This window comes from Neophocaena asiaeorientalis, unplaced genomic scaffold, assembly GCF_003031525.2.
Source record: "Neophocaena asiaeorientalis asiaeorientalis breed wild unplaced genomic scaffold, Neophocaena_asiaeorientalis_V1.1 scaffold225, whole genome shotgun sequence".
NCBI classification, from domain to species: Eukaryota; Metazoa; Chordata; class Mammalia; order Artiodactyla; family Phocoenidae; genus Neophocaena; species Neophocaena asiaeorientalis.
The window spans coordinates 4592692-4608878 of NW_020172364.1; the positions used below are offsets into that span (position 1 = coordinate 4592692).

General features: G+C 48.5%; 1 protein-coding gene across 5 annotated transcripts in view; it reads right to left on the reverse strand.

Annotated features, from left to right (window-relative positions):
* Nucleotides 1–694: 694 nt before the first annotated feature.
* IGF2BP2 (insulin like growth factor 2 mRNA binding protein 2) overlaps nucleotides 695–16187 on the reverse strand; it is a 158219-nt gene continuing 142726 nt past the window's right edge. For all 5 annotated transcript variants that reach the window (XM_024768151.1, XM_024768189.1, XM_024768160.1 and 2 more), the window contains 6 exons: nucleotides 13869–13937; nucleotides 12879–12995; nucleotides 8821–8895; nucleotides 4360–4491; nucleotides 3880–3993; nucleotides 695–2547 (listed from right to left, as the gene is read on the reverse strand). In XM_024768151.1, coding sequence (XP_024623919.1) covers nucleotides 2455–2547; nucleotides 3880–3993; nucleotides 4360–4491; nucleotides 8821–8895; nucleotides 12879–12995; nucleotides 13869–13937 — 600 coding nt within the window. In that variant the 3' untranslated portion in view covers nucleotides 695–2454. The remainder of the gene's footprint in view (nucleotides 2548–3879; nucleotides 3994–4359; nucleotides 4492–8820; nucleotides 8896–12878; nucleotides 12996–13868; nucleotides 13938–16187) is intronic.

Consider the following 16187-nt stretch of genomic DNA (forward strand, 5'->3'; position numbering starts at 1 on the left):
TTAAGTTCTCTATGCTGGAATCCTCTTCCAATTTGCAACCTCTTCCTTTCCATAGCTCCATGTTGGAGAAAATGAGATTGTCTTGAGGCAAATTTGGAGGGAACCTAACCAGGATAGAAGGGATGTCCAGGCCTCCTCACCACATCTCCTGACATACTTACAGTCGGGCTTCTGGGGAGGGGTGAAGGAAGTACCTCTCCCCTTAAATTGTTAGGTATATTATCCGCTTCCTTCCCCCCACATAAAAGCGAGCTCCTTCCCTGGCCAGGCTTAAAGTTTCTTAAGATAGGGGATGGCCTTACCTAGTTACTGTGCAGTATCCAGCCCTCTAGTTCTGTGGTTCTCAAACCTCAGTGTACATCGGAATCACCCAGGGCTCACTGACGGAGACTGCCCAGGGGCCCACCCTCCACCCTTAGAATTTCTGTCCCAAGGTGGACCCTGAGAACCTGCATATCTAACACGTTCCCAGGTGATGCTGGTGCTGCTGGTCTGAGGAGCACAGTCTGAGCACCACTGACCTAGTTTAGCTTCTCTCCCAAAGACCTGCCTGGAGAAGCCAGCCTCCTCAGTGTAGCTTCCCAGTCCTGACGGTATATGCCACCCATTTCCCTGAAGTCCCCTCAGAGGTGGAATTCAGCTGACACTTTGGGATGGGTGATACTTAGTAAAATAAGAGACCAAGACACCAGGATCTTGTTAGCTGGATATATTTCTTTTTGTTTGTTTTTGTTTTTGTCACAGAACACTGTTTGCAGTAGAGGAAACTGGCATTGCAGTCTGGTGGTAAAATGGCTTGTTCACATAAACCAGTACATGTTCATCCTTTAGCGCAAAAAGCCCTAATGGCGCGTACCCTATTGAAATTCAGGACATCTCCAATATTCTCTCTCTGTTTTTCTTTGTCACTTTTTTTTTTAAATAAACATTTTCAAGGTTTGTCCAAAAGAAGGCCATATAGGTTCTTGGCTAGCGGAAGACAATTCAGAACGGCTGTTGCACACTTGGACTGTTACCTTCTCCAGGCTGGCAGCTGATATCTTATTTTTTTTCCAACTCATTTTTATTAAAAAAATAAAAAAATGCTCCAACTATCAGTTTTACAAAATCTCTAAGGGAAACACAAGAGCAAGGTGCTGAGGTAAAAAACACCTGAGGTAGCTTTTTTTTTGTGTGTTTTTCTCGTTAAAAAAATCTGTAAATTTAACGCCCTGGGCCAACGACCTCGTGTAAATTGCTATGTTCCTCCATATTTTTTTTTAAAAGAAAGAAATAATTTTGCTGAATATTGATGGCTTATACACCAAAATGTAAAAAGACAAAATACATTCTTTCTTTGTGGAATTTTTCTTTGTTTGGTTGGTTGGTTGGTTTGATGGGTTACTGTTTTTCCTCTTCCAAAATGCTAGGACAAGTACCATTGACTCTTGTTCTTTTGAGTAACCAAGTGTAAGTTGAGGCTGGTTTGTGTGTTTCGCTTTTGTTCCTTTGTGTGATGTGATACTCAGAGCACTGCTTTGCCTGGGGGGTGCGTAGATATGGGAATTGAGACAGAGGGATGAGGGAATTAACAAGAATGGGGATGGAGAGGATGGGGAAGGAGAGAGGGGGTAGGGGAGAGATAAACAGAGAGAGACAGAGAATTATATAGCAGTATGCAAAAACCAGTTTAAAACCTGTGAAGCAAAGAGAAATGGGTGTGTGAGCTAGACAGGGATGAAGAGAGACAGAGTTTCCTCTTCAGAGAGACGGTATCCCTTCTGTTGACATACACAGGTGATCCAGAACTGCTGTGAGTGTCCTTTCGACGAGATTTCCCTCCCGGTGAAATTTGTGTGGGTGGCCTTGAAGCTCCTTACTAAACCGTTAGAACTCCCAAAGCACGACTTTATTCTTTAAAGTCTAGAAAAGCCTGCTTTCTCTTTAAAAAGAAAAAAGAATAACTGATTAAAAATTGGAGTTAGTTGAGTTATCTGATATATTATTTCTAAAATATATTAACGCCGCAGGCACCCTGTGTAACCCACAGGCCACATATCTTAACATCTTTCCCTTCTAATATGTACATACATGTACAGAGACAATTTTCCGCAAAAAGAAAAGGGTATGAATTTTGCTTTGATTTGAACGCATTCACCTATGTTAGTTCAACTAGAAGGGATAGCGTGGTGGGGTTAGGAGAGACCCGAGTGGATGGTGAAGTGGATGGCTGGGAAGCCTGCAGAGGCCCTGGGGGAGCTGGGAGGCCGGGCCCCGGCACGGCTGCCCTCCCGCCTCCTCCCTGGCCCCCCGGAGTCTCAGGGCCTCTGCAGAGCCCCTGGCGCCTCCGCAGACTTCTCATTCCTCAGGATGGTCTTTGGTTTGCTCCCGATCTGGCTGGCTGTGTTTGGTCTCATTCTGTCAGGTGTTGGAAGGGCTACATTCATCCGTTGTTTGCTGGTGCCTGTGGGAGCCTCACTTGCTGCGTTGTGAGGCAACTCCCTGAGGATATTTCTGCTCCTGCTGCTTCACCTGTTGTACAATTTCCCTGATCTTGCGCTGTGCAGTCTGCAGCAAGGGAGAGGAGGGGGACAGGGGAGAAAAGGAACCCAGTTCTGAGGACAAGCAGTGGGGTGTGGGGAAGCAGGGCTGGGACTGGGGGGAAGGAGGCAGTGAACTCAGAAAAGTGTCATCTACCTACTGAGGCCCTGACTCCAGGCCTTTTCTGCCTGGAAGTAAAGTGGCAGAGTTCCCCACCCCCCACCCTGCCGAGGCTGCTGGGTGGAGGGTAAGAGCGTGGGACCCCAGGAAGCAGAACCGGGGCATTAGTGACTAGGGAACCTGCAGAGGTCAGACGGCATCCTCCCTCCCAGCTAACACATGCTCCAACGTCCAACGCTTCGCCGCCTCCCTGCCTTCCTAGAGTTACTGCAGAGACAGTGGTGTATGGCAAGGGAAGATGGACAATGGGATGGGGAGAAAGTGAGAAACGGGCCAGACACTCTACCCTGAATAAGTGGAGATAACACATGAACCCAAACCTGTCCCCTCACCCACCCTGCTGCTCCCACTGCAGGGAGAACCCTGCAGACTGAACGCCTACAGGAGCCCAGCCATTGAGACCCACGCCCGGAACACTGGAAGAGCCGGGATGGGAGGGCCCCAGGCGTGGTCTCAAAGGGTGCTGGTGGGGTGCAGGGCACAGCAGCGTGGCAGGTCCTGGCAAAGGCACGGCACTGAGAGCGCAGGCTGACGCTCAGACAAACCTGCAGTGTTGGCTTAGACTGCCTCTGCTCCTTTGGGACAGGGACTGGACTGCTCTATCCCCAAACCCGACCCCCTCCCCCAACAACAAAAAAGCATCAGAAAGAACCAGGTCACGTGATTCTGAGTCACTAGCCCTTCTGACTGGAAGAGAAGCAGCTGTGTGGGGCCCTGAGTCCTAATGGGGGTTGTCACAGTTGAAGCAGAGGAGAGGAAAGAGAAACAAGGGTCTCCTGACATGAGCGTTTAACCCATAATAGTGGAATTCTGGCACCTAGCCGGTCCTCGGGGCCCAAGGGTGGCCCTTGCCTGGTATATGGCTCCCAGCAAGGGAAGGCTGTGACTGAGGCCTGAGCGGGAGGATGAGGGAGCAGGAGAGCCCGCAGTTCAGCATTTCAGAGGCTTGAACTGTGCTGGCTTGACTCCAAAGCTCTATACCCTTCCTCAGGCTCCTCCAGCAGGCCTGGGAGAGCAGTGGTGAGCCAAGGAACAGTCGCCCCTGTCCTGTTCCATCTGTGCATGGGGGTCATGGTGGGGGTGTGTGTGCACGGCCTGGGGCCACCGGACAGGTCACCAAGAACTTAGAGACTTGCAAAGAGATTAGCAGGAGAGACTGGACCCTCACAGCACAGGTACCTGGCTGGCAAAGAAATGCCCGATAATTCGGACAATCACTTCCTCATTTTCATCTGGCGTTTGGTCACGAGGCACAATGACTTCTGCACTGGTTAAGTTCTGCAGTTCATTCACCTGTGAAGGGAGAAACCAAAAAAATTCCTGTGACTTGCTTCACTGCAGTGGTCGGGAACCGGGACCCAGAATATCTGCAAGGTATGTCTGTATACTCTGGGCGGGACTCCTCCTTATCGTCTTCCTGCTGCTATGTGTGTGGGTTTACAGGGGCAGGAGGCAGCCTCCCTGTCTTCATTTCCCAGCACACAGCCTAGATGCAGTGCTCCTGGACCCAGGACCCTGGTGTTTCGGTGTCTGGCTCAGCACTGTGGATTTGGGGCCCTCAGCTCTGGATGATGCTAATTACATTTTTGTCCTTGAAGAGTCAGTGAGGGTCTGAGGGAAGTCAGGCCAGGAGACGAAGCCAGCTCAGAGCACACTTACGGTTTTGCCACCCTTGCCGATCACACGGCCGGCTGTAGAGGAGGGCACTCGGATGTGGGCTTCCAGCTTCACCTCCTCTTTGGGGTTAAAGAAGTTCTCTTCTTTCAGTTTCCCAAAGATCCGCCCCTGGGCCTGAGAGAGCAAGACACGTCAACCTACTTTAGCAGCACTGCTACAGGAACCAGTGAGTCCAGGCAACGGTACAGCCCCAGCCCCATGCTCCCCGGGGTCTGCTCAGCTCGCTCAGACCCAGTGGGTGCATGCCTGCCACACCCAAGGAGTGCACCTTGCAGACATGCACAGACACTCCCCTGTCTTCAGGTTTGCACATGGATCGCACAGGAAGCTTTCTGTGTATAGGGTCAGGGTGGAACTACGTGTCTTATTTCTGTATCCTGAGCAACTATAAATGTTTGGTTGAATGAATTTGTTCAGGGAATTCTTAACTTCCTCCCACCACGATACGTTCAGGCCTCTGGTTATTAAAGGATGGAGGCAAGGGTGGTGTTGATGGGATTTGCTCTTTGATGTTTAACTCCAGAGCCAGTGTAGCCAAAAGCTTTTTGTTCTTTTTAAAAGAACTTAAAAAAATATTTATTTATTGGCTGCACCGCATGTCATGTGGGATCTTAGTTCCCCAACCAGGGATCAAACCCGTGCCCCCTGCAGTGGAAGTGCAGAGTCTTAACAACTGGACCGCCGGGGAAGTCCCTAAAAGAACTTGTAAAAAAACTGAGATATAGCTTACATAACTTAAAATTCAGCATTTTAAAGTGTACACTCCAGTGGTTTTTAGTATATTCACTAGGTTATGCAACCACCACTGCTATCCAGAACATTTTCATCCCATTCCCCCAAATAAAAACCCGTACCTATTAGCAGATAGTCCCAATTCCTCCCTTCCACTAGTCCCTGGCAACCACTAAACTACCCTTCTGTCTCTGGATTTGCTTTTTCTGGATGTTTCACATAAATGGAATATATATTATGTGGTCTATTGTGTCTGCCTTCTTTCACTTGGTGTAATGTTTTCTAGGTTCATCCATGATATAGCATGCATCAGAATCTCACTCTTTCCATGGCTGAATGATATCCTATTATGTGGATATACCACATTTTGTTTATCCATTCATGAGTTGAAGGATTATTGTTCTTGAACATTTACACGTATTAATTTTTTTCTCACATTTTAAATATTTTTAATACAAATTATATTTTTACAAATAAATGTTTTTGACTTTTAGAAAACTCAAGTTATAATTTTCCTAGGGGTGAAAAGGCAATAACAAAACAATGCAGGGGAAGGGAGACAAGATGGTGGAATAGAAGGACTTGAGCTCACCACCTCTCACGAAAACACCAAAATCACAACTAACTGCTGAAGAGCCATTGACAAAAAAAACTGGAACCTATCAAAAAAGATATTCTACATCCAAAGACAAAGAAGAAGCCACAATGAGATGGCAGGAGGGGTGCTTTCATGATATAATCAAATCCCATACCCACCAGGTGGGTGACCCACAAACTGGAAGCTAATTATATTGTAGAGGTTCTCCCACAGGAGTGAGAGTTCTGAGCCCCATGCCAGGCTCCTCAGCCTGGGGGTCTGGCATCTGGAGGAGGAGCCTCCAGAGCATTTGGCTTTGAAGGCCAGTGGGGCTTGAGTGCAAGAGCTCTGCAAGACTAGAGGAAACAGAGACTCCATTCTTGGAGGGTGCACACAAGGTTTCATGTGAACTGGGACCCAGGACAAAGCAGTGACTCCACAGGAGTCTGGGCCAGACCTACCTATGGGTCTTGGAGGGTCTCCTGGGGAGGCAGGGGTTGGCTGTGGCCCACTGCAGTGGCAAGGACACTGGTGGCGGAGGCCCCACGGAATACTTCTCAGCGTGAGTATGCCTCCTCCCTGAGGTCGCCATCTTGGTACTGAGACCTGGCCCCACCCAACAGCCTGCAGGCTCCAGTGCTTGCATGCCTCAGGCCAAACAACCAACAAGGTGGGAATACAGACCCACCCACTGACAGCTGCCTAAAGTCATCCTGAGCCCACAGCCACCTCTAGACACACCCCTTGACACGGCTGTGCCCACCAGAGGGACAAGACCCAGCTCCACCCTCCCACGGGCAGGCACAAGTCCGTCCCACCAGGAAGCCTGCACAAGCCCCTGGACCAACCTCAGCCAGGGGTTAAGGCAGACAACAGAAGCAAGAACTACAATCTGGCAGCCTGCAGAACAGAGACCACAAACACAGAAAGTCAGACAAAATGAGACAGAGAAATATGTTCCAGACGAAGGAACAAGATAAAAATCTCAGAAGAACAACTAAGTGAATTAGGGATAGGCAATCTCCCTGAAAAAAGAATTCAGAATAATGATAGTAAAGATAATCCAAGATCTTGGAGAAAGAATCAGACCAAGAAGATACAAGAAATATTTAACAAAGAGCTAGAAGATTTAAAGAACAAACAGATGAACAATACAATAACTGAAATGAAAAATACACTAGAAGGAATCAAAGGCAGAACAGATGAGGCAGAAGCATAAATGAGCTGGGAGACAGACTGGTTGAAATCACTGCCACAGAACAGAACAAAGAAAAAAGAAAGAAAAGAAATGAGGACAATTTAAGAGACCTCTGGGGCAACATTAAATGCTCCAACATTTGCATTACAGGGGTTCCAGAAGGAGAAGAGAGAAATGGCCCTAGAAAATATTTGAAAAGATAATAGCCAAAAACTTCCCTAACATGGGAAAGGAAACACCAAAGTCCAGGAAGCACAGAGAATCCCATACAGGATAAACCCAAGGAGGAACATGCTGAGACATATTAATCAAACTGACAAAAATTAAAGACAAAGGGAAAATATTAAAAGCAACAAGAGAAAAGCAACAAATAACATACAAGGGAATCCCCAGAAGGTTATCAGCTGATTTTTCAGCAGAAACTCTGCAGGCCAGAAGGGAGTGGCACCATATATTTAAAGTGATAAAAGGGGAAAAAACTACAACCAAGAATACTTTACCCACCAAGGCTCTTGTTCAGATTCAATGAAGAAATCAAAAGCTTTACAGACAAGCACAAGCTAAGAGAATTCAGCACCACCAAGCCAGCTTTACAACAAATGCTAAAGGAACTTCTCTAGGTGGAAAAGAAAAGCCCACAACTAGAAACAGGAAAATTACGAATGGGAAAGCTCACCGGTAAAGGCAAACATACAGTAAAGGTAGGAAATCATCCACACACAAATGTGATAACAAAACCAGCAATCCTGAGGAGAGTACAAATGCAGGATATTGGAAATGCATTTGAAATGAAGAGACCAGCAACTTTAAACAATCATATACATACATACATACACACACTGCTACATCAAAACCTTGTAACCACAAACCAAAAATCTACAACAGGAGCACACACACACAAAAGAAAGAGCAATTCCAAACACAACATTAAAGATAGTCATCAAATCACAAGAAAAAAAAGAGGAAGGGAAGAAAAAAGACCTACAAAAACAAATACAAAACAATTAGCAAAATGGCAATAAGAACATACATATTGATAATTACCTTAAATGTAAATGGATTAAATGCTCCAACCAAAAGATAAATATATACACACACACACACACAACTGAGTATTACTCATCCATATAAAAGAATAAAATAATGCTACTACAGCAACGTGGATGGACCTAGAGATTATCATACTAACTGAAGTCAGTCAGACAGAGAAAGATGAATATCATATCACTTATATGTGGAATCTAAATGATACAAATGAACTTATTTACAAAACAGAAACAGACACAGACTTTGAAAACAAACTTATGGTTACCAAAGGGGAAACATGGGGGGGAGGGATAAATTAGAGGAGTTTGGGATTAACATATACACATTACTATATATAAAATAGTCAACAAGGACCTACTGCATAGCACCAGCAACTGTACTCAATATTGTGTACTAACCTATGTGGGAAAAGGATCTGAAAAAGAACGGATGCGTGTGTATGTATAACTGAATCACTCTGCTGTACACCTGAAACTGACACAGCATTGAAAATCAACCATACTCCAATATAAACTAAAACTTAAAGCAGTGCACGCCCCCCACCCCCAACACTTCCAACAAACTGCTATTTCCCCTCACACCCATGTTTATGCCCCATCTTCAAAACCACGACCAATGGGATCAGAGATACCATCTTAACTGGGCATTGACAGAGTCCACTTTTCCAGGGGAAAGGAGGGAAAGGAGGGCTCCACACAGAGGGAGCAGCCTGGAGGCGGGGAAGACAGGGTGGGTGGGACTATAGAAGGAAGAGAAATGGAGGCTGGGCCTCCAAAGAAGAGCCTGAACTTGGCTCTGGGGCAGCTGCACCTGCTAAAGGCCCTCAGCCTTCCCTAACAGGCTGCCCTGTATCCAGGGCTACAGGGCTGAGGGGGTTCTTGGCACTGACCTTGAACTGGGCTTCAGGTGGGCCGGTGATGATGACCATCCTTTCACTGACGTCTGGGCCTTCTGCTGGGGCAATCTGCAGTTCACAAAGCAAGAGGGAAATGCTACTGCTTGGCTCTGTTCCCCGAGCTCCTCCTCCTTGTTGTCTAAGAGGATGGCACACCCACTAGCAAGAGATTATAAGACTCACACCTTTGTACCTGGTGCTTTGTCTGACCCTGCTGCTTCCACTCTGGGTCTTAGGAGATTATGACCGTAGTGCCCAGTATCAAATTTGGGTCTCTGGCCACCCAGGAATAGTTGGAAACAAGTTAGTACTTACTGCCTGTCCCTGCCCCCACCAGCAGTGTGACCAGCCTCCTTTCACCAAGGAGCTCCACTAGCCCACCGAGGGCCCAGAAGCGAGGAAGGGCTGGTCCACAGAGGAGTTAAGTTGGAGTCAGCCTGCAGAAAGGGCTGTTAGTGACAGGTGTGACTAGGACCAGCTCCTCTGTAGCACACGAATCAACCGATGGCACCAGAGCAAGCATGAGAACACCCTGGTTCCAGTGCGTGCTCTACAAACCCCTCCTCTCCCCACAGATGAAACATGGCAGTTGAACCTGGCAAGCTCAAAACCTCCTAGCTCTCACTCTGTGACTCTGACGTCTTTTGTAACAGAACTCAAGATGGAACAACCGAACATTTTTTTGTTAGATCCTCTTTACATATTTTTCCCCACATACCCTGCCTTGTTTCAAAAACCTTTTAAGGTAGCTTTAAAAATAAATACAATGTAGCATAATTAAAGTTAAATTTATTTATTTTTTTGGCCATGCCACGTGGCTTGTGGGATCTTAGTTTCCTAATCAGGGAACTTGTGCCCCCTGCAATGGAAGCGTGGAGTCCTAACCACTGGACCACCAGGGAATTCCCATAAAGTTACTTTTAAATGAGCTAAAAGTACACCAGGCACTTAGGGGTGAGCCAGGAGTGAGGTTAGTACACAAACGCACCTCATAAAGTCCTGCACATCACCCAGAGACCCCATCACCGAGACTGAGCTGGTTCAGCGTGAACGTGATTCACCACTGACGGGGCGTGTCTGAAGTTATCATCTCTGAACCACTGTGCCTCAGTCTTGGCTCCCACAAGAAGACCTCCACCTCCACAGGGTTTTAGTTTTCTCTCAGTACGTGTCCTAAGCCAGGCTGCACCTGCAGGCCTCGGGGTCCCGTGTCGCTGTCCCAGCTTTACCATGAAGACAGACCCAAGGCCTGCGCTGACCCTGTCTATGAGACCTTCAAAGAAGATCTGGCCCTGACTACTTAGTGGCACGAGGATGAACGTGAGACACTGGTCACCGACCACTGAGCTTCCTGGGGGGTCTTCCCTTTGCTGCGGGCTGACCACCTGCCAGCCTTCAACTGCAGGGCAGCAGCCTCACCCGAAAAACAGATGTGTCCAGGGGACTGAGACCCTCCAGCAGGCCGCATACAGACTGGCCCTTAAGATCCCTGGCGGGAACCCTCATCTCTACTTCTACATCCATAGGTGGCATTAAATCTGCTCCTTATTTCCAAGAGTAAATGAGAGTGACAGGAGCATGGACACAGTGGTTCCCAGCTCTTATCCACCCAAATCAAGAAGGGCTGAAAGGCTAATTCATAATTCACGTTGACCCAATCAGTTCTCACAGTTGCCTTGTTCCAATCCTGAAAGAAAGCCCCCCATCTCTCCACTAACTGGTATTCACAGCCCAGCCCAGAACTCTGTGCTCCTGCAGTTCTGGAATGGCACTCCCCAGGCAAACTCCCTGAGAGGACCTGGAATGAGGACTCCACTTTATGACTGAAGCAAATGGGATGCAGAAAGATGAGGTGACCACCAAGATCACGGGTGAGCAGGGCTGAAACAAGGATCAGGAATTTTGTGTGGCATTCTGAAGGCTGTCGGCCAGATGATGCGCAGGAAAAGCAGGCGACGGGGGCTCAGCTCTCGCCTGTAACTGAAACATCTCTTGCATGCACCGCCCGATCCCAACTCAGCCCACCCCCTTCCAGCACTCTGCTCCCACGTGTTAGTGTAAAGCTCTCCCCCCCGCCCCAGCAGCATCAAATGTGCCTCTAGTTGTGGCCCCTGAAGACTGGTAGAGCAGGATTGGGGGTGGTTCTCTGGAATTAGTGAGATCATCACCTTTAGAGACAGATGCTGTCAGAGAACTGTCAAGACAAAGGAAATCTAGCAAAAACCAGACTGATTTTAAAAAGTAGGAAATGTCTCTTGCCAATGTTTGGCTTCCCTGGCTTCCTCTCTTTTTCTCTACTACTCTGGAGAGAGCCAGAGCCCATTCTGTCCCCGGTTGTCTTTGCCCATCACAGAAGTCATGCCACCACTCAACTCTGCTGGGACAGAGAGGGACTACGGGGATGCTGTGGGGGAAGCCCAAGGGGTTGATCCTTCTCTACTTTCCCAAAGTCTTGCTGGAATGACTCTGGTATAGCACTCAGGTTGAAAAAACATTGGACCAAAAATAGGATAGCTCGGTCCAACCTCAGCTCTCACATTCTTTAGCTTTGTGGCCACTGACATGTCAATGAAACACTGGGCCCTAGTTCCTTATGGGCAATGGTAAGTGGAGAGTTATTGCTGCGATTACTCCTGGGAAGTGCCCTGTAGCCTACGAGTTGGCAGAACTGCTATCTAAGAGCCAGTCCTGCCACCTGCGTGCCTTGGCCATTTCCCGTTCCCTCTCTCAGTCTCCCTTTTCTCAGGGGAAAAAGAGAGGATTGGATGAAACGATCCCTCAAGTCCCTTTTAGTTGAAATTGTCTCGTTCTGTCCCTTGCGCTGCATCGCACCTCAGACCATAGGACCGGACACCGAGAATGGCCCTCAGGGTGCAGCCAGCCCAGTGGTCGTCCATACCTTACCTGTCCCACACAGAGGGCGGGCCCAGCACAGCCAGTCAGTACCTGGGCTGGGGTCTCACCTGCAACAAGCCTGCCGGGTGCAAAGGCCCCGGGTGCTCCACCACCGTCTGCCCCCACCTCGGGCTCTCCTCCAATCTGTGGGCTTTGCTGGTGAGTTAAAAGAGCACCGAGAGGGGAAATGATTTACCTACATAAAATTCTTTCATGGTATCACTGCAATCCTTGTTCTGCACTTCTCAGATTGTTTTGTTTTTGTTTTTTCTCCAGCACACTTGCTGTGGGAGAAATTCCAGCTCTTCTTAGGGAGAAAGTGTAAGCATTCTTTCTCTCCAAGTCATGAGACCTCTTGTTCGGAATTCCGGGTTGTCCCATGGCAGCAAATTATTTTACGTAACAACGGCAACTCTTGTTTCCGACAGCGTTTCACGAGGCTTGGGACGTGCTCAGCATTCTGCCCGTGAGTCAGCGCTGATAGCTGGGCTTGGAGCAGGACCAGGGTCGAATAATCCTCCCCTTTCAGCTTCTCTGCCGACTCTTCCCATTGTGCTCCAGGAGACAGGCGGTGGGAATGTAACTGCAGCTGTGTCTGCACTCGGCCAGTGCATGAATCAGGGGCCCTCCTTCCTGACCTCTCTCCTCAACCCCTCTCCTCAGCCCGGAGGCCGCGGCTCAGGTTATGTCACCGGCTTTTGTTTATCTGCGGCTTCATCACTGCCTTTCAAAGAGTTTTCCATTCAAGCTATTTGTTTCCAAGTTCAAAGGTTTCTGAAATGGAGACTAACTAAAGCATCAAAGCACTGACAACTGCTGAATGTAAATTATCGCTCTCCTTAGGCTCACTCCCTTCACTTGGGAGAATCCTCAGCCTTTGCTTTATCTTGAGGACAATGGTAGCCCAAAGAGGACCAGGTTGGCTTACGTATTACTAGTATTTTTTCCTAATTCATGTGTTAGTGGGACAAAAAAGGAGTGAGAGAGGTAAAGATGAGTGCACATGGGAATAGTCCGGAAGGCAGGCTTTCCAGGTCCTGTAGGATTTTATGGATGGTGTAAGAATTGCCCGGGATGGACAGAAGGAACAAGGGACATGGGGTGGCGATGGGGGTGGAAGAGGGTGGGATAGGGGCAGCTGTCAAGAGCGGCTTTACCTTGATGGAGGCCCCGGCGAATCTGGCCAGCTGTTTAATGTGCGCCCCTTTCTTCCCGATGATGGCACCCACAGCCTGGGTTGGGATGAAGAGATTCACAATCTCCTGCTCTGGATACTGGAAGGACAGGACAAGACAAGACAGACGACATCATTCCTACTGGGGCTGCTCCTTCAGGCACTCAACAGCAACGGAGCAATGGCCGGATGCTGCATGGGATTCTTCTGGGGCCTAGGGCACTGCAGGGGGGGAAGCCGGAGGGATGAACTGGAACAGGATCCACACTAACTACACAACCACTAGAGTGCAAACTCCTCCTGAGCAGCTCTGAATTTGCTGGACACAGCAAGCTGTCTGTCCACGGGCCTTCTGTCAAGTTCAAATGTGATGTGTATTTCTCCTGCGTCTTCATCCAAGGAATCAGTAGCTATTAAGCACACCTGGCCTGAGGCACTTTGTTAGCAGGAATGGAGAGCTGCCCTCCCACCTAGTGGGCAGCAGCAGCACTTTCACTGGAGGGGGACTGGGTTCAAAACGAGAGCGTAATTAAACCTGCCCTGAACAGGCTGTGAGGGGACGGCCCAGAGAGACGCAGGCAAGCCCGCCAGGGGCCCTTGCTGTTCTTGTCTGTAGGGGTCTGTGGGAATGACACGGCCCACTTGCTAGACTTTATTAAAGAGCTTTGGAGGCTCTGTTTTTTAGCCCAACACCACCTCCTAATCTGACCTGCTGACTGCTCCTCTGCACCAGTTTCCAGCCACTGTGGGACCTGTGAGCACCAGCAGGGTGCTGAAGGGCCGCTCAGTGCACTTGAGTGCCGGGCGGTCTGCTGTGCTGACGCCCTGCAATGTGTCACTCCCAGGACAGCCGGGAACCAGGGGACCCGGCACGCACACCGTGAGCACGCACTGGTCAGTCTGCCAAGGACTGAGCGGCACCGGCCACAGGAGAGGGACGAGTGGCAGATGGGGCTGAACTGTGGGCACTTACTGAGTGATGATGCGGGAACGGGCCGAACTGGTGAGGGGGGTACAAGCTGGAGAAGTATCCGGAGTGGGTCTGCAGCAGGAGAGAAACGGTCAGTCAGCAGGGCCCATAGGGCCGCTCACCAAACTCAGGGAGGCAAGATTCCCACACACAACAAAGGCTCCCGGCACCACCACCGGGCCGCGCTGTCCTAAAGGCACACCTGTGCCTCTGCAGCTCGGATCTCTGCTTCCTTCCCTCACGGAGCACTGGCTGGGCTGGATGTTCATCATTTCCAAGCTGAGGCATGGTCTAGGCTTCCCAGGAACCCACCAGAGGGAACATGCTCACGACGCACTTTTTAACCTGCCCTTAGGCAGAGAGGAAGCGCCAGTGGTTTCTATTTTCTGAGGAATTATGAACCACAGATTAAAGAAACAGAGAGTGCCAGGACAAATCCAAGAGTTATTCTAAACAAGCAAAGTGTTCCTGGGAAGTCAGATCAGTGAGCGCCCAGAGAATCTCAGAAGGAATGGAGAGACTGAGAATGGAGAAATTGAAGACGAAACTGAGGAGAGAAAATGAATGAATAAATACATATTGTGGAGGGGGAAGCAGGGGACAGGAGGGCAGATGTGGCAGAGCTATTAGGAAAGTAGCATTAATTTTTTAAGTAGCTGCTTTTTATTGAATACCTACTGTGTCCTAGGCATTGTGGTAGATACTTTATCTATAAACTCTTTTTAAAAAAAAAATATTTTATTTTTGGCTGTGCCACGCAGCGTGTGGGATCCTTAGTTCCCCGACAAGGGATCGAACCCATGCCCCCTACAGTGAAAGCGTGGAGTCCTAACCACTGGACCACCAGGGAATTCCCCATAAGCTCTCTTAATCTTTACAGTAGTCCTGCAGGACAGGAATACATCTGCATTTATATATTTTATGGGCAGGACATTAAGTAGAGTCAGCAATGTCTAGTTCACTGTGCTTTACACATAAGGCCAAGTAAATGCTGACATGCCTGTTACAGGAAGGGAGGTGGACAGTGCTGGGCACCATGGAACCAATCCCTGAGGGGCCATCTAGCAGTGGTCAGACACCAGTTGGAGGCTTGGAGTTAGGGGACCTAGCTTTCATTTGAGGGTCCTTGAACAAATCTCCTGGTATCCTCTGTCTCCTGAATGTCCAGTTGGATTCTGAGTTCCAGACCACAACTTTGCCTTCGGACTCATTAGGGACAAAAATGAAACTATTTCTCTTTTTGAGTTTGGATAGTGGACTTCAGGGGAAAAGAGATGTGAACACGGTGGGGAACTCTGAGTGTCCACAGCACCTGCAGGGGACAGAGCTTTGCCAAAGGAAGGGAACGATCCTGTAATGCAAGCCTCTGCCTCTCACGACTTGGAAAGAGGCTGCAGTGACACCTCAAGGCCACAAGAGGGGGCTATGAGACCAGTGTTCTTCTGGCAGACGTCCACTTTCGAAAGGAAGCTGAGTGAAGACGTTTGGCTCACTTGGGCCTGCCTCTTTCTTGAAGAGCATCAGCTCCAGACTCTTCTCAGTGCAGGTCCCTTTCCTGGGCCACGGCGGGTCAGGGAGAATTCCTGCAGCTTTTCTGCTCAGACAAAGCTCTACCTTGGGGAAAGGATGCTTCTGCCCTCCTCTCACCTGGAGAGTTTTTCCTTCAGCTCTCAGCAGAAATAATTCTTCTGAATTGTGATTTGGCCTCAAAATAGACAAACCACAAGTGTAGCTCCATTCTGGGTTCAAATACTCCCAATATAAACACTATATCAAATTTAGATCTACCACTTGGGTGAGGGGAGGGGATGAACTATAAAAGGATAAAAAGAAATAATTCCCCAGTCCTCTTTTTATTCATGAGTTACAGCCGGAAAACTGTTGTGGAGAAAGAACCCCAAAACTCGGCAATCAGGAACTTGTTTCTAGCTGAGGCTCTGTCATTAGCCTTTGTGTATATAAGCTGGTTTTTGGAGTCAGAAGACCCAGAAGACTTGAGTCTGAATCACTAGTTCTATACAACTTGGAATAATTTATTCAGCTTTTCTGAACCTCATCCACAAGTGGATTAAAATAATATCCAGAGCTTACAATACTGTTGTGGGAGTTCATTCAATTGTTTACTCATTCATCCAAAAGATATTTGAGCAAAGCACTGCTCTAGGTGCTGGGGACACAGCTATTGAGACAGAAAAGGTCACTGCCACCACAGAACTTAGGTTCTACTGGAGAGGCAGACAAGCATGTAAAAGAAACGAACAGGAGGCTATGAGGATGGGTAGCTGCCAAGATGAGTGGGATGGCAACTTCAGCTGGAGGGTC